This window comes from Apostichopus japonicus, chromosome 16, assembly GCF_037975245.1.
Source record: "Apostichopus japonicus isolate 1M-3 chromosome 16, ASM3797524v1, whole genome shotgun sequence".
NCBI classification, from domain to species: domain Eukaryota; kingdom Metazoa; phylum Echinodermata; class Holothuroidea; order Aspidochirotida; family Stichopodidae; genus Apostichopus; species Apostichopus japonicus.
The window spans coordinates 27,257,156-27,282,871 of NC_092576.1; the positions used below are offsets into that span (position 1 = coordinate 27,257,156).

General features: G+C 36.7%; 1 protein-coding gene across 3 annotated transcripts in view; it reads right to left on the reverse strand.

Moving 5' to 3' along the window:
* The window catches only part of LOC139982803 (uncharacterized), a 65,118-nt gene that overhangs the window by 5,245 nt on the left and 34,157 nt on the right, over window positions 1-25,716 (reverse strand). For all 3 annotated transcript variants that reach the window (XM_071995896.1, XM_071995897.1, XM_071995898.1), the window contains exons 9-17: window positions 25,439-25,491; window positions 23,128-23,247; window positions 12,063-12,265; window positions 10,575-10,651; window positions 9,605-9,660; window positions 8,898-9,017; window positions 7,374-7,579; window positions 4,625-4,698; window positions 1,299-1,396 (exon numbers count right to left, since the gene is read on the reverse strand). In XM_071995896.1, the coding sequence (XP_071851997.1) occupies window positions 1,299-1,396; window positions 4,625-4,698; window positions 7,374-7,579; window positions 8,898-9,017; window positions 9,605-9,660; window positions 10,575-10,651; window positions 12,063-12,265; window positions 23,128-23,247; window positions 25,439-25,491 (1,007 nt within the window). The remainder of the gene's footprint in view (window positions 1-1,298; window positions 1,397-4,624; window positions 4,699-7,373; window positions 7,580-8,897; window positions 9,018-9,604; window positions 9,661-10,574; window positions 10,652-12,062; window positions 12,266-23,127; window positions 23,248-25,438; window positions 25,492-25,716) is intronic.

A 25,716-nucleotide genomic window follows, 5' to 3' on the forward strand; every position in this document is an offset into this window, starting at 1 on the left:
TATTTGTTGATTATTATAATTTTTTTGAGGGAGGAGGAACCCCCATACTAAAACCCCCTGCTTAGTATCTACTGCCTCTCTGTTCTCTCCTTTCCTTATTCTTTCTTCTCTTCTTTTCTTCTCTTATTCCCTCTTTTTTTTCTTTCCATTTTGCTGACTGGTACAAAATGTTGCCAAATGCATTGGTGAATGGGAAGGGGGGGGATGCACAGCTGCACACCCCATCTAGCTACAGCCATATGTTCAATGCATACTAAAAAATATGAACACCAATTGGGGGGGGGGCTTCACACCAGCACACACCCCCTAGTACAGCCATGTGTTCAATGGTTATTTCTGATATTTGGTTACTTACCGTAGCCTTGTCTCATCTCACTATAAACATTTATCAACAAAAGTCGATATGTGTAACATGAACATTTTAATATAGGGAGTTTTCATATGACGGAAAAGATCATAAAGTAGCAGATACTTTTTAGTTGGTTGTTAGAACTTTTGTTCTATAATTTCTTTGGCATGAAAGTGTTCTAGTTGTCTTTTTTAATGACGTCATGGTTGTAGCTAGCTCTTCTGTACTTTACGCTGGCAGTGATTGCAATTATTTAATATTTAATTATCATTTTGTAATAACTTTGGTTTGATATTTAAAGTAGAAGACGGGAAGGAAATAAGTCATAACAAATAGGAATTTACAATGGTTAACCATAATATGTTAGACTTTTTTGACTTGTATCCAAACGATTTACTGCAGGAAATGCATAGAAATATTATGATCTTCTGATAAGACCATAGATTCAAATGAAAAATTCAAAACTGTATAACATACACAGTACTTAGATTATTGAAACTGTCTTTACAGTCCATTTCTATTCCGAATGCCATGAACATGGAATTTCACTAATTTAAAGCGAATTTAAACTCGGAATTTCACATTTATGAATCTGCCTGATGTGTGAGCAAAATGGATGGTGGTGGAGGTGGGCGGTACGTATGTGAAGGAAATCTATATTAGTTGGAGCAGCATCTGTATGATTTCGGAAATTAACGCCGTAAAGTAAACTTCTTAAACCAATAACCTCAAACCTATGAAGAGCAACAAGAATGTGTATCTGCACTCCGTCTGGATCTTTTTTTACGCTTTAGTGTTTAAAGCAAACTGATGGCAACAACTATAATGTATACTAAAAGATGGACTTAGGTGGAAACTCATTTCTTTTAAACTGTCTACGACATATGAAACTATGTTTGCACCTAAAGTAAATAGTTAAAGGTAACGATAACTCACACGCATTACTTACAGGAAAGAATGATTCAGGATCTTTGTGCAGACGCCAGCGACCAGACTGAAGATCCAGACGATACTGGCGTTCCTTATTTCCGTAAGGAATCCAGAAAACTGTAAAATGGATAGAACAGAAGACTATAGGGAATATTGTAACTTGACCTTGCATGGATAATTTAGAAATTGGGAATTCGTAGTTACCTTTGGGACCATGAAACTCCCACCCCCCCCCCACCCCAACCACCCCTAACCCCGTCACGTACTAGTGTTCGACCGAAAATATGATACCGATTAGTTCCTGTGACAATCGGGCCGATGCCTATTACCGATTACCAATTATTTCATCATTTTCGTGGAACTGGCCCGAAGTATGATTTAGTGTTACGCATGATTACCAACTTCTAGGCCAATACAATCAAATATGTAAATGAACGACTTAACGTTTCCCGGTAAAGATTAATGGAGCAAATAAAGAACACCGTAAACATACAAAGGGCGCTGTACATTTATAACGAGGACTCGCAATATTGCAATCCCACCACAACACAGTAATTGACAGTGCTGTACAGACTACAGAAGGAGGAAAATAGTAGCCATTGGCTACGAAATGTCAGGGACAGCTTTGACATCTGGTATAATAACCATTATCCGTGTTGCAACTCCAATGAAAATAAAGTGAAAAGTATATCGCACGGAAATAACATGTTTGTTATTCCGTAGTCTGATATCAAAATATATAATCTGATATGAAAAAATATGCATAAAAGTAAGTTACTTTAACGCATTCTCTCTCACATGCTCTTTAGTGGATAAGCAGTTTGCTAACAGTTTTATTTTATCATGATAAATAAAACAATCCAGAACGTTTGCTTCAAGTTTTTAATTATTAACATCCTCGAGGGAAACCTTCCGATCGAACGTTGTTTCAAATGATACACAGTAAGTCAATAGCGCTTGTACATTTACTTAACTACATGTAGGAGAAATCACAGTCCCATTGACTTTGTCGCGCGTGTCGCTAGAAATAAGACTTGCCTTTGTCGGTTGCGGTAAAGGAGTTCAGTTACTGCAAAGGGGTTATTTTAGCACGTATGGTACATGCGGTCAGGGAAAAAAAGTTGCTTCGGGTTTTATGCAACAATATGCGTAAGAATGTTTGCCTAATCACACAATACTGTAATGCAGTAGAACTACTGAGGACTGTCGCCAAACATGTTTAGGAGTATTTGGAGCCTTGGTTTCATCGTTTTATCGCACTTGTAACATCTTGATCGCATTTTCAAACTGAACAGTTATGAAGCTCAACCTTTCTCTAGCCAGCTAGCCTAATGTACGTAGAACTCACATTGAACGAATCCTAATGTTATCGTTTTCACTTTCCAGTTTTCACCTACGGTGAACGGCCGAAGTGGTTCCAAAGTATATTGCTTTCGATTTATATTTAGTCAAGACAATAAATCGTTCTTATCAATCGTTAAACATGGATAAAAGGAGGTTTTGTAAGATGCAGTAAGCGAAGTGAAAAAATCGTCGCCCCCTAAGTTTATTGCGGGTATATAGTGTATGATGTTAACTGCCAAAACTGGATAGTACATCAAAGAGCATTAGTACAATCTCGCGTGAGGGACTTGCAATACCGTTTCCTTCCCGGCTTTCAATAGCGTTGCATCGAATGATCTACATTTTTCTCCCGTTGTGGCTGTGCTGAATCAAAAGCGCGGAAAAATACAATCCTTTACGTGGAACGTAAAAATCGGTTCCGCATAATCGGTAGCGCTATGAATTTTGCCGAAGCTGATTATTTACCGATTGTCTGATAATCGGTCGGATGCCGATTATCTAACCGATTATCAGTCGAGCACTATCACGTAAATATACAAAGAGGCTATTGTACATTAACCCTCACATTTATGTCATTACTCGAAAGATGGAGAGTATACTACCTTCTCGTCCTTCCGAACTTGACACATGTTATGATATTCATTAATTGAAACAATTATCAATATTAGGTTAACAATTAATAGCTATTTTATTTAATATTGTGTCATAATCAGGGACATATCACCAATACAGTTTAAAGAGTATTTCAGTGTTTTAAATTTGAAAGTAAAACTGGAGAATATTGGCCATTATAACCGTCACAGTCTGTTATTTGTAAATGTCCCGTTTTAATTGATTTACATAGAAATATAACCTGAGAAAATCTACAAAACATATGATCAAAACAACTGCAATCCAAATTATGGTACAAGTTCAAATAATCTTGCTCAACAAAAAGACACATAACAAACCTAATTCCGTACCCTAAGAACCAACCGGCTGCTTTACTTGAGTAAACATATTCCCCTTTGGAGCTTTTGTCTTATCGAAAAAGACGTGACCGAACAAATACCCCCCAAACACTTACCCCCGGACGATTACCCCCCAGTCAATAACCCCCGGGCGATTACCCACCGGACAATTACCCCCGGCAAATACCACCCCGGACAACAACCCCCCCAGGACAACTACCACTCGGACATATATCCCCGAACAATTACCCCCATAACAAACAAAAAAACGGACAACTACCCACCGTAGGATCGTCGTGTGCTTCTGGCTCTTTGAACCTCATCTCGACTTTTTAAAAAGATTCAAGCCTTTCATATATAAGCCCCCAAAACTCCTGGATAGGGTTTGACAATGGACTGAGGCCAGGGGCAAGATAGGTGGAGACGGCAGTTGAAGAAGCACGAGGGGGGGGTGGGCATTGGTCACTGACGGTAGTAATTATTAATTTACTATTAGTTATAGTCAAACTATTCTGTATTATTAATCTCAGAACATTTCCGGCTTATTGCGACTTACCATTTTCCAGTTTTCTTCTGAGTAATTTTACTTGATGATTTGTTATGTTATGCTATGTTAGTTTTGTATAGCGCTTTATATGGCACAGTCATCTGAAGAAGCGCTTTGAATCCCTGGTCATCAGGCTGGCTGCCGAGAATCCAGCGCACAGGCCTAAGTTACCTCACATGTACCCATTTATATACCTGGATGGAGAGGGGCAGTCGATATAAAAGTGCCTTGCCCAAGGACACAACATAATGGCGAGATCTGGAATCGAACCCACAATCCTGAGATCTTATATAAACCCAATGCATTAGCCACTCGGCCACTACCCTCCCCTTGTTTTGCTTATTCTAATCTAGTTTATTCCTGGAAGTGCACGGTATGAGCCCGGGGGTATATGTCCGGGGGTATTTGTCCTTAGAGTTTCACCAACCCCCACCCCCTCCTAACTTCATTACAATTCTCCCTGGTAAAAACCACTAGAATATCAATGAGAGCTTTTTACTGTACCGTTGACATTCCTTGCTTCCAGGTTTGCCAGAGAGGAAGATGCAATAGTAGGTGGCAGCAGACAATAATAAAAACTGAAGAGGAAGAAAGAGATTCATTGTAATTATAATTGTGACGTCATATAAAATTCAAGCACTTTCCATCCAGTGTAACTACTTCTGTTTTTAATTATCGACTACCAGGTGCCGCTTATACAAGATACGTAAACGGTGGAAGAATAAATGTTACCAATATTACAATCTAAATTATTATAAAGCTGAAGGTGTGATACCCGTTATAAAAAGGCGATGATTTACCTTTACATTAATTATAATTCGGTCAGAATGACGCACTTGACTGCTAGTACGGACAAGGCCATCAAAGTTATGCAATGCCTTCTATACTGAATGTTAACATTTAACGACTGGAAATAATGCGTACGTAATCTACATTCACCAAACTTCACAGCACTACGATACCCATATCCATGGAAACAACAACCATTTTTGGCTCTGCTAACGGGGGGTGGGGGGGGGGGGTGGGGGAGCAAATATATTATGCCCGTCCGTCAAGGTGAGGGGTACTAGGGGGCGCCGTGGTTATTCCCTTTGAGAAATTTTGGTTAGATGGATGGTGTTTGCATGACAGTTCTATTCTGTAACATTTGGAAAAAATGTCGATTTTTTTTCTTTACTGTTTAGGTTGAACCGCACACACACGTTATAAATGTATATACTGTACACTAGAGTGCTTTGTAATATTCCTGGCATTATTTTATTCTGGGGACTAACCCCCCCCCCTCAAAAAAAATAAACACCCCTTGTCCTGTCCTCCAGTTATAAATTTCCAATTCCCACTAGCATCAACTTTCATAACACATAAACATAACACATGTCTCCTAACAAAATTGGTCTCTGCATTCTTTATTTTGGGGGATTTTGTTTTGTCTAATTTCTTCAAGTACAATGCTCGCCCTAACTTACTTAAACACCAACAGGTTTTAATATAATGTTCGTTTGGTCGTCTTATTAGAAATTTTACCTTCGAAAATACGTGATTATTTTCGCATGCTTAAGCTGTACATTTCACATCCTATTAAATAACAACGTATTGCTTCCCCAAAGAAAGTAAAAATCATTGACAACAATCTACGTGCCAGGCCGACCAACAAACCCAGACAGTGTCTAGGCGTATCCATAGCAACCTCCAGGTACTTGTTTGTTTGTAGATGCCAGGTGTTATTTATAGGACACGCGCGTATCTATTACTGAATACATTTTCTTTTCACTGGGACGCGCGCGTCTCTCTTATTGAATACAACTTCTTTCCATTAGGACGCGCGTCTCTTTCACTGAATACAACTTCTTTTCATTGCATTGTTCAAGTATTTGATTGACAGGTGTTGAACAAAAGAAAATGTTAAACTATTGAAAATGTCTGTAGAGGGAAAAGATTGCTGTACATCTTTAGCAAGAAAATGATGAAAGAAGTTCAATAGACTTTTAGCATTGAAAAATGTGTGTGAACTGTCTGAGTAGAAAAGCGTAGAAACCAGTTAACTGTACAGATATATGATGAATGCGTACACACTGTAGGGTATATACGATTTACGTTATCTGTTGTAAATCGTCATTTTGATGAAAACATTGATTAAAACAAATATAGGAGAAATGGAACAGTGTGCCTGCGCCGAGGTGTGGATGGTGGTGTGGGTGGGGTGCGGGGTGGTGCGGTGGGGGAGGGGGGTTGGGAGGGTTAAAGAGGATGATTAGCCTGATGAAAACGGATTAAAACAAATAAAGGAGAAATGGAACAGTGTGCGTGTGCCAGGGAGTGGATGGGGGTGTTAAGGAAATGTGTTTGCGGAGCTGGGCGTGGATATTAAATAGCGTATAGGGCACATTTAACAAGTTCAGGGAAACGACATTTGAGGGGTGCGGGAGGGGTGGGAGAGAGGGTATATATAATTGCGTAGTCTATACATTGGTTCAGGGCATGATTTGCAGGTAGTAGGAACAGCAGTGCGTAGGTAGGCTTGGTGGTGGGGCTGATGTATAGTTGTTGTGGGATTGGGGAGGAAAGTCGCATGGGAATTATTTTAATAATAAGGGAATGGCATTCGAAAGGACTAGTGGTGTGGAAGAGGAACCTGGTGGAGGTTATGTTATACTTCCGTATTTGATACATTTGTTCAAGACTTGCATAATTGTTGGTAGATTTCATTCTCTTAAAACAAAACTTATTTATTCAGCTTCTTAACTAATTACGGTAAATAATTTCTTTCGATGTTGATATTGTCAAGTTTGTTAAACTAAAAATTTAGCCCCATTTTCTGTTCTTATTTTTTGGGATCCATTTCTCTCTTACATTCCTTAGTCAATTTTATTAATAATTAATCTAAACCATTTAAACTAATGTCTTCTCCTCTCACGCTAGATATATTTGTTATCATTCTTACTGCAATACAAGTCAATCTTTCATTTTTATATTTGTAAATATGTTTATCTGTCTAATGTTGTCTCTATTTTACTCTCCCATTAATCATATTCCTCACCTAATGACTGTTCTTTCATTGTTAGTTTATTCCTCTATTCAATTTCTTCTTCATTTATTTGTTTTCCCTCTACAATTATCTAAAACTATCAATAAACCTTCAGTAATTATTAAATATTGACTTTATTAATAATTCCTATCTTGTTAATATCATTAATATTAATTAGTTATTGTATTAAATACTAATATTATTTACATATTTATTAATTATACTTACCTCAGTAGCTTGAATCTTTGAGAGTGTTGTACATAGTTTAATATTCCATTAACTTCATGTTTATTCATTTCTCTCCCATTCTCTGTGTTTATGTTCATCCTCTCTATTGATGTTAGGATTGGTAGAGAGAGACCAGAGTAGAGAGTAATATCATCTTCATCAACCTTGTTAAAGGACCCGACTAGAACCACACTGACTATAGGAATCTGAAGGAAAGTAAATAATAAATATAATATTAATAATTATATCATAATATCATAAATATCTGTGACTAGTTACAATAATGTTTATGGGTTTTCTACTTTGTTTTATAACTAATGAAGGACTAATGGTTCTGGGGGTTGGAAGGGGTTATAATGGGGCCAGTTTAACATTCAAATTGATGTCAAGGGGGAGGGTTGGGGGGTGTTGGTGGTTATAGGACACAGTAACACTAATATATTACTTTACTGTAAAGAGACACAGCATTGTGAGATTATTGAACAAAAGGGGAACATGAGGGTGTGCAGTGGTTCAGGGAAAGGGTAAGGGGGGGGGGGGTTACATATTCTGTTAGTGGTATGGGTTGATTTACGGTTCAGTTGTAACTAATTCTAGTGTAGGATAAGACTAAAACTATAATCGAATAATAAATACAGGATTAACCCTGACTAGAAATGGGAATCTGAAGGAAAATAAATACTTAATAGAATTAATAGAGTAATAAACTATAAATAAAGACATGTTTTGTTTTTATAGTGGTTGGGTGGGGTCTGTCAGGTTAATTGGAGTTTACTGAAAATACAAGTATGTAATGGAACTTAAATCAGTGACATTGTATGTTAGATCTGCTTTGGATAATGAATGCCTTGTCTACATGTTTTGTGATGTACCGTGCTTGATTATAGTGGCCCAGTGAGGAGAGCGTGGGGGGGGGGGGGTCGATAGGGATCAGTTGACTTGTGCTAGGTGATGCTAGGGTTTAGTGCTAAAAGTTGGCATTACATTACTTGAGTTCTTGTTTTAGTTGAATTTAAATTATTAACTATCTGTTAATTTAGGTATTAGTATTCAACAAGAATAAGATAGGGATTTCTCAGCTTTTAATTAAGGTCACTTCTGAGATAGCAATGTTTTTTATTCGAGCATACAGATCAATATTTATATTTAAATTTACTTCCTGTTTAGGTCTCATAATAAGGCAATAAACTAACCGGACCTCAGGCGTTTAAAGTAACTGAAAAAAAAATACTAGAAATGGCGGATAGTTCAGTAGCTAAGAGGATTATTGTCATTTCCTTAGAGTACAGTAATCCAAAAGTCATTTTTTTGTATGTTTTAACTAGATATATTTTGGATAAAATCTCGTATTTTGTTCATCAGATCACACTTTATTTAGGAGGGTCCTAAATTATATAATTCTGATGCCAAAAATATTAAACCGGCTCACTATCAAATAACCGAAAGTTAGGGAGAACAACAAATCAAATAATTATTTTGGATCTGTTAGTTCTACTTCACCGTATCCCTTCAATGTATCCTTACGTCATGCCTGGATGCTTTCTTCAGGAGTTCTATGGCTGACTTCTGTGATTCCAGACTGCTTTCGTTATTGATACCGACAACATTTGAACACAGCTCTGTAATAGTCTGGATGTCTTCGGCCTTTGAAATAAAATGACCAAAATTTACGCAATGTTTAACTTGTCTCTTTTGGTACTGACACTTTTTGAATAAAGTCCTTCAAATTCTAGTTCGGATTTTACTTGTCTGTCTGCACTCTACCCCCTCATCTCGTACATTGATGAGAGCCTTCTTTTGTTCACCTCTTCCTTAATCTTAGACTCATTAAATATATTATTTCATATTAATTCCACTACTTGTTTTATATAACGTCATCACTTTGTGAAGTTGTCAATGAGCGTGAGGATATCCTAAGTTTCCTAAACCATCACATAGTACCTACTAACCCCTTCCAGTCCCCCCTCCCCTCCCCATCCCCCATCAACACCATCTCTCTATTCATATTCCTACCTGACAATTAACCAGAATGGACAACAATGACTGATAAATTTATATCCGTCTTGAAATGTTTGCAACAGATTAAGCCGCATACCACACACTGTGTCAGAGTTGTATCATCGCTTCAATGGGATATTCTACGGCACAAGGACATTACACTAGCAGGCTATATTAATTACAAAACATGGGCCATGTTGATCCTTACATACGTTTACCATCTTATCACCAACCTGTTTCCATTTGCCAGACTGCAGTTCAAGTTGACTGGCATTTTCCGGCCAAAGAACTGCAGAGAAAGAAAATTAAAATAACAATGATATTTTACTAGTCTTGCTTACCTACAAAAAAAATTATAAAAAAAAATATTAAAATAGGTCCCAATTGTTATTTTGTATTTGTTGATGGGATCTATATCTTTATTCAGCTCTCTTTCTGGTTTATTCGTTTTCCAAACAGTAATAAACAAGCAAGATAAAGACGTACAGAAGGAATAGGTGTATTAACTACCTTTTAAAGTACCTTTTAAATTTAGAAGGATACTTTGCAATTTTGATTCATGTCTTGCTTACGTCACTTCGGTATTATTAGTCATTATAAGTGAACGGTCATTACTAAGAGTGGATATATGCCCCCCGCCCCCCCCCTCACCGCACTGTGCCTTATCTTCTTCCCTCACAGTTTAAATATCATAAATAAAATTAAATAAAGAAAAACTGAAAAACGTCTAGACTATGATATTGAGTAAAATTCGAACTTTTCAGGAAAATTTTGTAACATGCGTTTGTTCATCGTTTCAGCATCATAATATTGGTACTGCTTCCACCTACATCAATATTACAGATGAAAAGTCAGTTTTATAAAAGAAATGACAAAGGATTGGAACACTTGAAAACATTTCATGTACCCATACACAATGGGATAGGTCCTAACCTTACACATGCTATATGAATGAATGGCTTATGCACAACCACTATATAGCACACAACGCAAGAAGTGCACGGCTGTTTCTGAAACCAAAAAAAGGCAAATGTATATCATGCAATAGTTCCAATAATTCTCTCTAAAAAGTCACTCTTCCTTCCGCACCGACCCCCCCCTTCCAAAGGCACACAATCCATAATCTCAGCACCCACGAAAATAGTTAGCACCTTTTTCACACTTATTTAATAATCTCCCAGAGTGTTATCTGCTGCAAAATACCTTTAATATTCCTTGATCTTGCTGTTTCCAATATCATCTCAGGACTGATGGATGTTGGCAGTTTACATCGATAAAACCTGTAAACAAAGAAAATAATGAAGACTCGTCTCGCTGATCCAATAAGAAAGAAAGAAAACGTCTGAAAAAGTATGATGATTGTTCCTCTCACGCTACTCAATCTTTTCTAATAATGTTGAACAACACGTATACCCAGCTTAGTGTTAAAAATGATTTCTCTACATATTATTTATATAATATACAGTTTACACATTACATACATAATGATATAGTGACAAAACGCTATCATATCCTCAAGAAAACTGTAGCTGGCATGAAACAGTAAGGTTGATCATATTTTAGGGGGCTGAAGACTGATGGCTGGCCTGGGGGAGGGGTCTAAGGGGAAGGGGTGTCCCCCTCCCCTTTGGACATTTTTTGCATTTCTAGGTGGCCTCAGATGCAATTTGGTGCAATATAGCACACTTCAACCCACCCACTCCATTTTGTATATAATTTTGCATTTTCACCTGGCCTTAGATGCAATTTGGTGCTCCAAATGAGATTTTTTTTCTCATTTGAAAATGAAAAAGGGGTTTTCTGACTTGCGAAGCGGGGGGGGGGGGGGCGGAATGATACTTACGCCCCTCCATATGTTTCACTGGGGGGCTGGCGCCCCCAGCCCCCCGGTTCCTATGCCCTTGATCCTACTTGTGATATACCCGCCTCGTGACAGGTATGAGGCTCGGTTATAATAAACTACCCCGTGATAAAATGTCTTTCACATATCTGTTTAACTAAGATTTAAACTGTACACATTTTACCGTAAAACTGTCCCGGTTGTCATTTGTTGGTGGAGAAGTATTTTTATTACTATTGTATTGTTTATAACATCTGCCATCCTTCCCCAAAACATATCAGCGTTACAAATTTAGAAGAAGCTGTTGATTCTTATGGGTATCATTTTGGATAATTTTGATGATGCAATCACATCAAAATCGGTGTCATTTATTGTTATCATTATTATCTTCATTTTTATATAATTAAAATAAATTATTATTCAGTCCTTTGATTTTTTGCAAAAAGAGTACATAAACTGTAGCTGCCTTTCATAATTGATAATTATATTCTGCTGTGTCATGAGTAAAACTAGGGTAATTTTTCATCTCAAAAATCTATCAGGGAATGGTATACCTGTTGGTCGGACTAACATTCAGAAGCTGAATCTAAGAGGAAAGGGTCTTATAGCTATTAGCCAATTATCATATTGGCTGTTCAAATGCATTATGTGAAATTGCTGTCTTTCTTTATCATTTTAACCAAACCTGTAGAAGTATGATAAATATATATTTCGTCTTCGTCTTCTTTTATGTATATGCCTGCATAAGGACATTAATGTTAACCAACATACACACATTCAAGACTTAGGTTTAGACCTTATTTAAGTTATTGTGATCATTTTTCTTCTCCATATCAATTTCTTGTACTCACCATAATTCTTGGAATCTCCTAGACTGTACTCCATAGTTCAATAGTCCAATCACGTCTTCCTCAGTAAGTTCTGCTGCTTTTGCATTTACAAATAACTTCTCCAGTGTCGAGAGGGTTGGTAAACAAAGACCAGATTGGATCACGATATCACCTTTATCTACCTTACTGTACGACCACTTCAGTAATAGTTGAGATATTGGTATCTGCAGTGAGAGAAATACCAGGATTATTATGATCGCTCAATTTAACTTTCAACTCTCACATGTTCTTATGGTAAGATCATTTAATAGCTTCAATTACAGTGTAACCTGCAATTGGTGCTTGAATTATTAATGATGTAAATTTTACTATTTATTCCTTTCCGAATATTATTGTATTAAAACAAAACAGAAAATAATGTTGCATTAAAACAAATTCATATATTTTGGACAAGTTATCCTAAAAAATTAACATAACAAAAAACTAAAGTTGCAATATGAATTATTTAGAGCAGACTGTTTTATTGACCTAATAAAGTGATAACAATGCACTATAAATATAACATCATTGGGCTATGTTCGACTCCTAGCTATGTATTTTGAGTAAGGTTTTATTACTCACGGTGTAACGGTGACCCTGTCACACGTACCTACCCTTGTAGTATTAAGATATAATTGTATTTGCTTACAATCCAGGTTAGAAATTAATGTGATTGGAACCATTTTGGTTTCTTTTAACATGAACAAATTGTCCAAAGTCGAAATATAAGAAGGAAAACAAAAATATGCGGTGTAATGAATAATTTTACTTTTATTGGAAAAATACATCCATCTGACACATTTGTTTCATTCCATAAAATCTCCAGCGATTTAAATATAATGTTGCATATATTATTAATTATTACCTTATTTGGAGTAGCATTTCCTGGTGCAATACAATATCTTACCTTTCACCACTGGTGTATAAGAATATGCTCAAAACAACCCGAATTACATTTTTACAAATCACGGCTGCATGTTTAGATTAAAGCACAACTTGACGAGTCATATCATTGTCCAGTACGTAAATATGTAGGCAAAGGTCTAATACAGTAATTGTCATGTGTGGGCAGTATAGCTTATTACTGTGTATTTCTCTCAGACTCGCTATATTGTTAAAAGTTAATAAGGTATGAATCTAATCGGTTTACAAATTTCTCCTCGCAAGTGTATATATCCTATTAGTAGTAGGATGGTGACTTCGAAGTTCGGCCACTTAAGACTTAAAACACCCCAAAACTAAATCTTCTGGTATAAATCATTTGAAAATATACTTCATATGGTGGGAGAATTTTGTTATAGTACGATACACAGCCAAACTTTCTTTCCTGCAAACTGTTTTCACGTTGTTTTCCAAGAAGATTCTTCGTGATTGTGGAACTGGTATTTCTTGCTAGAGTATTGCGAAGTTCGGACACGCAACCCACAGTGTGGCGCTGGTAAAAATTGGTGGCGCAGTTGCTCTTTCAGTAATTATAACAGACTTCATAGATCTTCGTCATTTTATTGACAAATATGTAAGTAATTTCTTGCACACGGGTCATTTTGGAGAGAAAATAACTGTAGCTTCGTACTTTTTGGTGAAATTTGGCTCTTCCTGTAGGTTTTCATGGTGAAAATCGTGTATTTCTTAGGGTGCCCGAACTTCGCAGTATGGCGAACTTCGCAATACTGACTATACTGTAGGCCTACTTGTTCCACAGACCTATTTAATTTAGCCATATAAAGTGTACGTTACTTTCTCCTTGGCCAGAATGAAACTGCAGAGCAAGGCGATCCAGTCAAAGCAGCCGACGCTTGCCCACAACTCTCACGTTGACAACCCGCCACAGAGGAAAACATCTCCCGAGAATTCATAACACACTCGGCCTAGAATAGTGGGGAGTAACAAGTTCTTCTCTGCCACACTGATTTTAGTATGCATTTTTTCTGACTTTGGTTATTTTTATTTGATTTGTATGCAAACATTTTGTGCAGAATTTATGTTGAATTTATTATGAAGCCACGTAACTTGATATGTGATTAAGTTAACGCAGCATATAAACAAGGCGTACACTAACGATTAACGTTGCTAAATTGTGTCATCGCTCACCGAAGAATGTTCGTGTAAGTAACTAATTAAGCCCGAGACTTATCTACTCCTCCTGATTATTGCAATCATATTTTTATCAGTCTAGAATAGGTCAATGGTGCTTAAAGTGCCGATCTTCAAGTTATCTATAACAATCAGTTTTGCCTAGGCCTAATGAGACTTTCGCACTAGTCTATATTAGAAATAGAAGCTGCCTCTTATCATGTGTGCAATCGGTCGCTTACCTTGATATCTAACTATACTAATGCCATAATGGATATGCCAAGCACAATTATTGTATAACGCGCACCTAGGCCCACTGATGCTAGGCCCACTCTTGGTTCCTTCTTCTAACATAAACGTTACACTAAACCGACGATACAATTAGGCCTAGACCCTATACGAGACGTTAAGCATTTAAAAGCAACTTCACATAACGTTGACCGTTAACACAAAGCACCTCAAAGTCGTAAAAGGAATTATTTCCTACCACAAGGGTGTTCCGTGCCGAATGAATTATTCAGGAATAAGAAATAAATCAACCTTGTCAACATCTGCACAGGCTACACTGCATTTTAAGTTAACCGAAAATATATTTATATAAATTATATTGTATCCCTATAAGATTTTCGCTATATTTAATCTCAGTTATGGTTCAGTACATTTCTACGTGTATGCAGTTGCTCCTGTCATTACAATGATGTATGTATGCACAGCGTTCTGTGTAGGCCCTAATGTTAAGTTACATGACAGCAAACTTTAAGTTTAAGCGGTTGCCGTAGTGTCTACAAAATTATATACAAAAATAATAAAATCGACAATTACCATACAATGCAGTGACACAAGTTCCTATCCATAATTCTGACAACAGTTTACACAAGTTCAAGCTTTACATGCACTTACCTGCATAGGGTCTTCAGTAACAACCAACAATGGATGCAACCGCTTTGAAAGCATCGCTAGTGCAGTGGTTATCGTATCGTATAGAAACCCGATAGAAAACGATACAATGTGATCACAGACAAATATTAACAGTAAACAACAGTTACACAAACACACGTATCGTCGTCTACTACAGTATAGCAATAACATTCCGCCTTCGGAAGGTGTATTATCTTTGTCTGTAGTAACCTTGACATTCTTACGTAGAAAACATGGCGTAATGAAGGCAATTTGTGGTTTTCGATAAGGGGAGGGGGGGGGGGGTGGGGTTGTATACAGTGAAGAGTACGGGATACATGATTTTGTATGTATATAGTTCGTTTACGGGTATGCTCGGGGAGGGGTTAGTTCTCCATGACTATGCTGGGTGTATCTGTCCGGGCGGGGAGATAGGGAATGTATTGCTTTGAGGGCAGTCAGTTTTATAGCCCAGTATTTGCATTATATTCGCCGCCTTCAGGAAAAACACGATAAGATAAAATAAGTATTACATGAAAGGAGGGAAAAATCTTGTTTTGGTAGAGGAAGTGCAGAGCGACAAATTGTTATAGCCGAGTCGAAGCTTGTTTTAATAACAGTTGGTGTCTTTCTCAACGTTCATAACCTTAATACATTTTATTTAAAAGTGTCATATTATATTATAAGTTTACATATTACAATTTGGCGGTGCCGGTTGTTAGGAAAGCCACAGTACAGAAACTAGCTAATGTGCTACAAGGATATGAACACCGGCTTCATAAACTTTGAATTATTTGGGGCTGAAGAATTGAGCATAGCCTAACCCTTGCCCCCTCCCCACCACGGGATATCATGATAATTCCTTACTTCAGTCGGGTCCATACGGAGACTATTATGATTTATTTGTATTTCTGAGTATACAAGAACAGTCACTAATAGCACAATGCAACTGCGATGTAAGCACTAAAATGTTGAAACTTAGATTTCGGTGAGATTGCTGAACAACGTCTGTACATACGTTCTAGGTCATTCCTCCCCTGATAGCGTATGTATGGCAAGCCGTTTTAATCATATACCTCACAATTCCATTTAAGTGGAATACATTTCACTTAAGTGGAATTTAATTCCGCTTTAGTGAAATGCATTCCACTTAAGTGAAATGCATTCCATCTAAGTGAAGTTAGATTTCACTTAAGTGAAATGCACATCACTTAAGTGGAAATTAATTCCACCTAAGTGAAACGTACTTCACTTAAGTGGAATTGCGAGGTTAATGTTATAACGGCTTGCCATACGTATGAACCCTGAACAAGGAAAAGTTCTGCCATATTCGTACATCAGAATCATTATGAATCTGGAGAGCTTTACTGGATAGAGGGCGCAGTTCTAAAATAACACAAGTGGAATATTCGAGGTTTCTACACGTGTCAAATATATTTGCAAAGGTTAAGCAGTAGTTTCTTCCCCGTTATTAATGATACGCGATTCGAGAAGCGATCGATTGTGAAAATTAAGTAACACTGTAGAAACAATCGACGGAATCTGCCGATTAGTTAATTCTCGGCTACAATTTCTACGACCTGTTCCCTCTTAAATGCTTTACTGAAATATGAATCCTTAGCCACAGTCAGGTCACAATGTAAAAACTAAGAAGGGAAACTATATAAAGATTCTAGACTTATTTAAATTTATTCTGCTATCCAGATAGACTGCGTAATTTGATTTTATGACGGGAATTGAAATACTATTGATAAGTAACTGTATGTATATCGTCATCAGCACATAGTTGGGAAGGACTACGTCATAAAGAGCATGCTACGTTCAAGCAGTACAAAATCAATAGACATTATTTTTCGGATATGTGGATTTGATATTTGATAGTGCGCCGAGTTCATTGGTACCGACATTAACTCTTTGTAAGTGATAGATGTTGTATATGAGTACGTCATTATATCACAACGCAGGTTTGCAAAGAGTACACAAGAAAGCAGACTGTAATGTCTCCTATTTATATCGTAAACTACCGGGACAGGGGCCTGGACCATGTTTATTTCCGGACGGTGGGGGTGGGGAGGGGGGGGGGGTGGGGTTATGGGTTTTGATTTTTGAATCCCGAGGGCAAAAAAAAAATCAAGGGCTCTCAAAATCACTCTCCTGTACATAGATATTGCAAAAGCTATATTGTACAGTACATAATTAAACTACAAGTATGTGCGGTACAATTGAAACTTCTTCAACATGGTTTCAAAAGGTGCAACATATTATATTGGCATTCTTTTTTGAAGTTCTAAAAAAAATTATTACATCGAATCCCGCTACTTCATTTTAGGTTCGTACAGTAATGAAAATTACTGTAAAGCGCACCAACGTTGGACCTTTACACACACACACGGTTACGGCATTGTACATCATAGTATTTTTCAATCTCGCAATTAATTAATTTTGAATGAACGGTTTCGGTCGTATTTAGATTAAATAAATACATTTTCATGCTTTGTGGATAGCTACTCCCTGGTATAGTATTTATCGATCATCGGAGCATTCTAATTAAATAGTCAGAATTGAGGTTGATAGTTTTAAGAGATGTCACACCTCGAAAACAGCACACACGTATACACTTATAACGTATCAATAATGGCTGTCATTTATATGCATATGTACTTTGAACGCACCGACGGAGACAGGTTGGACTAGGGTGCATTGTGGGAGCAACGTATCCTAAACTCGTGCGCAATTTAAAATAATGCAAATAAAATGCTTAGCTTTTAAAGCAAATATTTTAAGTTCTCCTTTAAATTGTTTATTTCACAAAATCTCCCTGCCCCTGCAGTGCATAGTCCATTCAACAAACCCTCAGACATCGTATTTCTGTCCTTCAGGCTGGCGGTTTTGTCCATGTGTGAGTTATTATGATCTCATTATTCTATTTCTGGTAATAGAAAGAGCGTTTATAACAGGACAATGCCAGTGGAATGTAAACATACAAATAATAAAGGATTCAGCGAGATTTCTCTGACGCAAATTAATGTAACAGAGGGCGCAATTCTGTATAGCAAAAAGTGAAAATGTTCGATATACTTTTGATGTTTTTTTCACACTAGACAAACATATCAGTTTTGCTTTAGAAGCACTTTTCTAGTCTGAAGAGAGGTTGCAACATGGAGCATTGTGGGAGGATTATACTGTCATGTACAATTAACAATCACGCAATCTAACGCTATAGTTGTCAAAACAACTAATTTGCATGCAACTTTAAAGAGGCATAATTTGCAGACACAACGCATAGTTGCGATTCGTGTTCGTAATGGATATATTCTTAATATGTTGTGAGGTTATATTTGTATTTCTTTAATCAGACGATGGGGGGGGGGGGGGGTGGGCGAGTCGGAGAATTTTTGGCGTCGGATCACCTCTGAACTGACAACGTTATACTGCTATCATGAGAGACTTTCTACTAAATGCATACGAGTAAGAATCATTGTAGAATACCTTTTGGATAAAATGCTTTCACTGTACCCGCCAACTGCCACCCCACCCCTCCCCTTGCTACTTGCAACACTTTGTTCGTCTCACCGAAGCGCTATATAGCGAGTTGCCCTTCTCGCTTCATATTAAAGCTCAGAACTGTTTATAACGTCAAATAAGTACTGATACACAGCAGATAGTTCTCCTTTGTTGTGTTTGTAATTTCTTCCGTGTTGCCGCCTCTCATTGGCAGCGCCTTTTTATAAGGTAGTCTATGGAAAGATGGATTTCCATCTTGTGCAAACATGTAAGATTGTTGAACTCCTCAGCGGATAATTAATTCATAGCGGAGAGTCATCAATAGCCCCCTTATTGGTAATGGCCACAAAACACAAAATAACGATTGAGATATACTCCCTGTCGAAAATCTACTGTCGAAAATCCGTTAAAATTCGAAAGTGATGTTGCTACAGCCGCTAATGTTCTGAGATCGCGTATAGACTGTTTCAGGTCGCGTTGGTTCCTTCAGCAGGAAGTGCTACTGCCCCAAATTGGGGTATATCACAATGTAACTGCGATGTAAGCACTAAAATGTTGAAACTTAGAATTCGGTGAGATTGCTGAACAACGTCTGTACATATGTTCTAGGTCATTCCTCCCCTGATAGCGTATGTATGGCAAGCCGTTTTAATCATATACCTCACAATTCCATTTAAGTGGAATACATTTCACTTAAGTGGAATTTAATTCCGCTTTAGTGAAATGCATTCCACTTAAGTAAAATGCATTCCATCTAAGTAAAGTTAGATTTCACTTAAGTGAAATGCACATCACTTAAGTGGAAATTAATTCCACCTAGGTGAAACGTACTTCACTTAAGTGGAATTGCGAGGTTAATGTTATAACGGCTTGCCATACGTATGAACCCTGAACAAGGAAAAGTTCTGCCATATTCGTACATCAGAATCATTATGAATCTGGAGAGCTTTACTGGATAGAGGGCGCAGTTCTAAAATAACACAAGTGGAATGTTCGAGGTTTCTACACATGTCAAATATGTTTGCAAAGGTTAAGCAGTAGTTTCTTCCCCGTTATTAATAATGCTCGATTCGAGAAGCGATCGATTGTGAAAATTAAGTAACACTGTAGAAACAATCGACGGAATCTGCCGATTAGTTAATTCTCGGCTACAATTTCTACGACCTGTTCTCTCTGACATGCTAAACTGAAATATGAATACTTAGCCACAGTCAGGTCACAATGTAAAAACTAAGAAGGGAAACTATATAAAGATTCTAGACTTATTTAAATTTATTGTGCTATCCAGATAGACTGCGTAATTTGATTTTATGACGGGAATTGAAATACTATTGATAAGTAACTGTATGTATATCGTCATCAGCACATAGTTGGGAAGGATTACGTCATAAAGAGCATTCTAGTTTCAAGCAGTACAAAATCAATAGACATTATTTTTCGGATATGTGGATTTGATATTTGATAGTGCGCCGAGTTCATTGGTACCGACATTAACTCTTTGTAAGTGATAGATGTTGTATATGAGTACGTCATTATATCACAACGCAGGTTTGCAAAGAGTACACAAGAAAGCAGACTGTAATGTCTCCTATTTATATCGTAAACTACCGGGACAGGGGCTTGGACCATGTTTATTTCCGGACGGTGGGGGGGGGGGGGGTGGGTGGGGGATATGGGTTTTGATTTTTGAACCCCGAGGGCGGAAAAAATCAAGGGCTCTCAAAATCACTCTCCTGTACATAGATATTGCAAAAGCTATATTGTATATTGTAAATAAACTACACGTATGTGCGGTACAATTGAAACTTCTTCAACATGGTTTCAAAAGGTGCAACATACACTATTGGCATTCTTTTTTGAAGTTCTAAACAAAAATTATTACATCGAATCCCGCTACTTCATTTTAGGTTCGTACAATAATGAAAATTACTGTAAAGCGCACCAACGTTGGACCTTTACACACACGGCTAGGGCATTGTACATCATAGTATTTTTCAATCTCGCAATTAATTAATTTTGAAAGAACGGTTTCGGTAGTATTTAGATTAAATAAATACATTTTCATGCTTTGTGGATAGCTACTCCCTGGTATAGTATTTATCGATCATCGGAGCATTCTAATTAAATAGTCAGAATTGAGGTTGATAGTTTTAAGAGATGTTACAACTCGAAAACAGCACACACGTATACACTTATAACGTATCAATAATGGATGTCATAATTATATACATGTGTACTTTGATCGCACCGACGGAGACAGGTTGGACTAGGGTGCATTGTGGGAGCAACGTATCCTAAACTCGTGCGCAATTTAAAATAATGCAAATAAAATGCTTAGCTTTTAAAGCAAATATTTTAAGTTCTCCTTTAAATTGTTTATTTCACAAAATCTCCCTGCCCCTGCAGTGCATAGTCCATTCCACAAGCCCTCAGACATCGTATTTCTGTCCTTCAGGCTGGCGGTTTTGTCCATGTGTGAGTTATTATGATCTCATTATTCTATGTCTGGTAATAGAAAGAACGTTTCTAACAGGACAATGCCAGTGGGATGTAAACATTAAAATAATAAGGGATTTAGCGAGATATCTCTGACGCAATTTAATGTAACAGAGGGCGCAATTCTGTATAGCAAAAAGTGAAAATGTTCGATACTTTTGATGTTTTTTCACACTAGACAAACATTGCAGTTTTGGTTTGGCAGCACCTTTCTTCTCTGAAGAGAGGTTGCAACATGGAGCATTGTGGGAGGATGATAAAATGTCATGTACATATAACAATCACGCAATCTAACGATATAGTTGTCAAAACAACTAATTTGCATGCAACTTTAAAGAGGCATAATTTGGCATAGTTGCGGTTCGTTCTCAAAATGGATATATTCTTAAAATGTTGTCAGGTTTATATTTGTATTTCCTTAATCAGACGATGGGGGGGGGGGGGGGAGGGGAGTCGGAGAATTTTTGGCGTCGGATCACCTTTGAACTGACAAAGCTATACTGCTGACGTGAGACACTTTCCACCAAATGCATACGAGTAAGAATCATGGTAGAATACCTTTTGGGTAAACTGCTTCACTGTACCCGACAACTGCTCCACCCACTCCCCTTGCTATTTGCAACACTTTGCACGTCTCACCGAAGCGCTATATAGCGAGTTGCCCTTCTCGGTTCATATTAAAGCCCAGAACCGCTTATAACGCCTAATGTGTACTGAAACATAGCACATATTTCTCTTTTGTTGTGAATGTAATTTCTTTCTTGTTGCCGCCTCTCATTGGCAGCGACTTGTATAAGGTAGTCTATGGAAAGATAGATTTCCAGCTTGTGCAAACATGTAAGATTGTTGAACTACTCAGCGGATAATTAATTCATAGCGGAGAGTCATCATTAGCCCCCTTATTGGTAATGGCCACAAAACACAAAAACACAAATAACGATTGAAATATACTCCCACTGTCGAAAAAACCGTAAAGTTCGAATGTGATGTTGCGACAGCCGTTAATAGACTGTTTCAGGTTGCGTTGCTTACTTCAGCAGGAAGTGGCAATATGGCAAATAGTCAAGGCTTTGAGAAGCGGATTAATATTTCTAAATTGTTAATCCCTTATTAGAGTTACTAAATGAAAGAGTGCAGTTGAGTTTTTGAAAAATGTGACATCGGTTGGTAATTTAACAAAACTAAAAACATTACGTCGTTTCTCGGAGGGTGGAATGCAATAATAAAATATGTAATTAAGCAAATTGTTTGATTACTAACCTCAATATGTTTGTGACTGAGTTTCTGGTCAAAGTAGCGAACGTAAGGATTATAGTGTTTTTATAGTTTACGTTCAATATGAGGCCAAACCAAGTGTTGGTACATACACAATTATATGCCCAATTAGCAATTAATCATATGTAATGAAACACATCGCAAGTAAAAGTGCTAGGCATTCTACTTATTTCCTGCAGAGTAAATCGAGCGCGTAGTTAATTAGGGAACTGTTAAAACAAATGTCTTTGAACGGTAGAACAGATGCGCTTAGGTGTAATATAACACAGTTTGTGCAAAACGAAGATAAGTTTTTAACCTTCAGTACTTACAAACCGCGAATTAATGTCGTCGGACTTCTAACATTTCAACATTTGTAGCAACTTACATGTTAATTAGATACATTGTGTCCATATTTAAGTAATGAAATCCCCTTACCCATATAATCCACAAAATTGATGAAACACCTTCACTAAGAATTAGAAACTGGACAGTGTCCCAATGCATGTCAATTGTAAAGAAAACAGTAATAACGTGTCATTTCACAAGAAAGGGTAAGTAATGGATATCAAATTATTATACTCACCGTTAAAGACAGTTATTCCGTGTTAACGTTCTGCCATTAAAAACTGCATTCAACTGTTATTCTACGACAAATTGTGAATGCTAATTAACGGTACAATGGTACTTTTACGTCCACAACGACCTGATATTTTAAAGAAACTGTCTTGAATGGACATTAATGATGAAGGCACCTGCTAAATATCGTATTGTTGTTACTTTACCAATAACACATAATTACTGACTTAAGTTACTGACTTACGTCATGGTAAGATGCGTTCTCGAGAAGCTGTATATTACACCTCTGTAGTAACTCACTGTCATTTTTGCGAATAGCCACGAGCTCTTTGCATAAACGCTTGACTGTATCTACATCATCAACCTGATATTATAACACAAAAATAATATAAGTTGAAATAAATAACAATTATAATATGATACATATGATCAGCTGTATTTTGGTTTGCGTGACTTTAGATCCTAACTTCGAATATATCGGGGGGGGGGGGGACGAATACATCTCGACAGATAACTCTCAGAGAAGGATTGCCAAGTAAAAGATGAAAGAAAGAAAATATTCAATCGTTTCACATAACTTTAATTTCCTAGCCATTTTTTATTAGACATATTTTTATATTTTCCTTAAGGTATGACAAAGACAGAAGTTCAATCAAACTACACTGAGTCTCAAAGCCGAATTTGATTATTTAATTGTGTAGTGGTACCAGAATGTAATATGTACAAACAGAGAAATCGCAATATTTTTTGACTTAAATTTATTCTCGAATAGAAATTTCGCGTTGTACTTAGATTAAAGCATTGCTTCGATATTAAACGGCAATTTGAAGAAATTAAAACGACCATTTGCCTTCTTTTCATGGCTAATGTTGTATTTAATATCAGCTTTCTTGCGTTTTGTTGCCAACTTCTTTGTTTTTTCAATTTTTTTTTAAAAATAAAATGTTTGATAGATGATTCCGTTCATTTATTTGCTATAATTAGATAACCAAACATGAAATATACTTTGAATGTTACAATCGGTAACCAGCATAATAAACCGTATTGTTGAAGTAGAAAAACGGCATCTTAATCTACACACAATAAGTAAACAAAACTCAAACGACATAATACATATTTTGTTTAATGCAGCTCATCAGATGACAAAACAAATGATTCAACGCCGGCAACCATAACACACCTGTATTCTCCAAAGCTGAAAAACGCTATATTTTGCAACAACTAGACGGTTAGGGCCGGGTGGGGGGATCGTCAAATTTTACAATCTTGTCGGTATGTATGATAAGACTTTAATTGATCAAGATAAGATACTGTTCCATATGTTTGAAACAACTGAATTCTCATAGAGGCAAACATAATATTCTACGAACAAAAGTGTAGCGTAAATAATACGTCATCATTGTTTATAAAGAAATTGAAGATAATATCTTTCTACAATCATTTTTAAAATAAAGTAAAAATACTAGTTCCTGTTATCTGCAGAACTGCTTAATATGGAAAATAAAAAAAAGCAAATCGAAAAACGTCTTAGCACAGTATTTGAGAGACGAATCATGTCTGTTTACTAACGAATATGCAGGGAACACTTACTCTTTTAAACTAGACATAATGTAGGGAGAATATTGTTGCAGTTGAATGGTTGTACAACAATTTTATGTTGTGTTTCTCAAAATGTATTATGTATTGGTTAGGTACCGTAACCAATCCATGTCCCAAAGGAAAATTTCTGGCGGCATCTGAACATGGCATACCAGTTATTTGTTGCAAATATTTACATCGTGTATATAGAGTTATTGTTTTGCTGTTATACCAATATTCAACGCTCGGGTATTGCCATATCCGGGTGTGAGTGTGGATCAAATTAATAGTTATGGAACCACTATTTTTCGAACTCTTTGTACGAACAATTTTGACTGAACAGAATATGCCGCTCCTAAATATGCTACATTATTGTGTGATTAAGTACGGCAATGAGTAGTCAGAAGGAAATGTATGGTATGTCCTTGATTTATTCGTCATAAAATATATCCATATGAATGACAATGAAAACAAGCTGACGTCATTTTTTCTGTAAAGACTGATTACAATTTCAAAGGGCGTTGGAATCGTCCAATCGTTTCAAGTGGCCATTACATGTAAGCAATTTTAGACTTCTTTGTCGGTATTGTTTACACGATGGAAATAATATTAACGTATACAAGCACGTTACAGTTAATGTAAATGTTAAAGAGATTGTAATGAAATGGAATGTGTATATCGTTCTTTATGTTGGTGAAAAATGGAAAATATGAGTTTGGTATTGTATGTATCATTTAGATATTTTTATTAACTGGTTAGAACATTTCACATTGCATATAAAATGATATATATCTTAATGTAAACAACAGTCCATCAGAATTCCAAATTAAATATTTGACATTCCACCATTGTTTCATTATGCTCTATAAGGTGATGTTAAAAACTTTCAAGCTAGTATTCAATTTTGTTTTTATCCCAAATGGTTTCATACCCATTAAAGTATCTGTGGTAATAAGTAACCTACAAACAAAACATACCTTCCAAGCACCGGATTGAAGATTCAGACTGTAACCGTAGTTCCCCCACGACACTAAGATGACAGAAATACAAACGTGTGCAAGAGAATAAACAATCCTAATATAATTCATCTACAGAGAAGAACAGATTACATATGTTGGTGGAACTGACATATTTAATTCATTCAGTTTCGTCTTCTATATATATATATATATATATATATTTTTATTATATATATAAATCCAATTATATAAATCCAATTTTTAGATGATACGATCATTAATTTACCAAATCACAT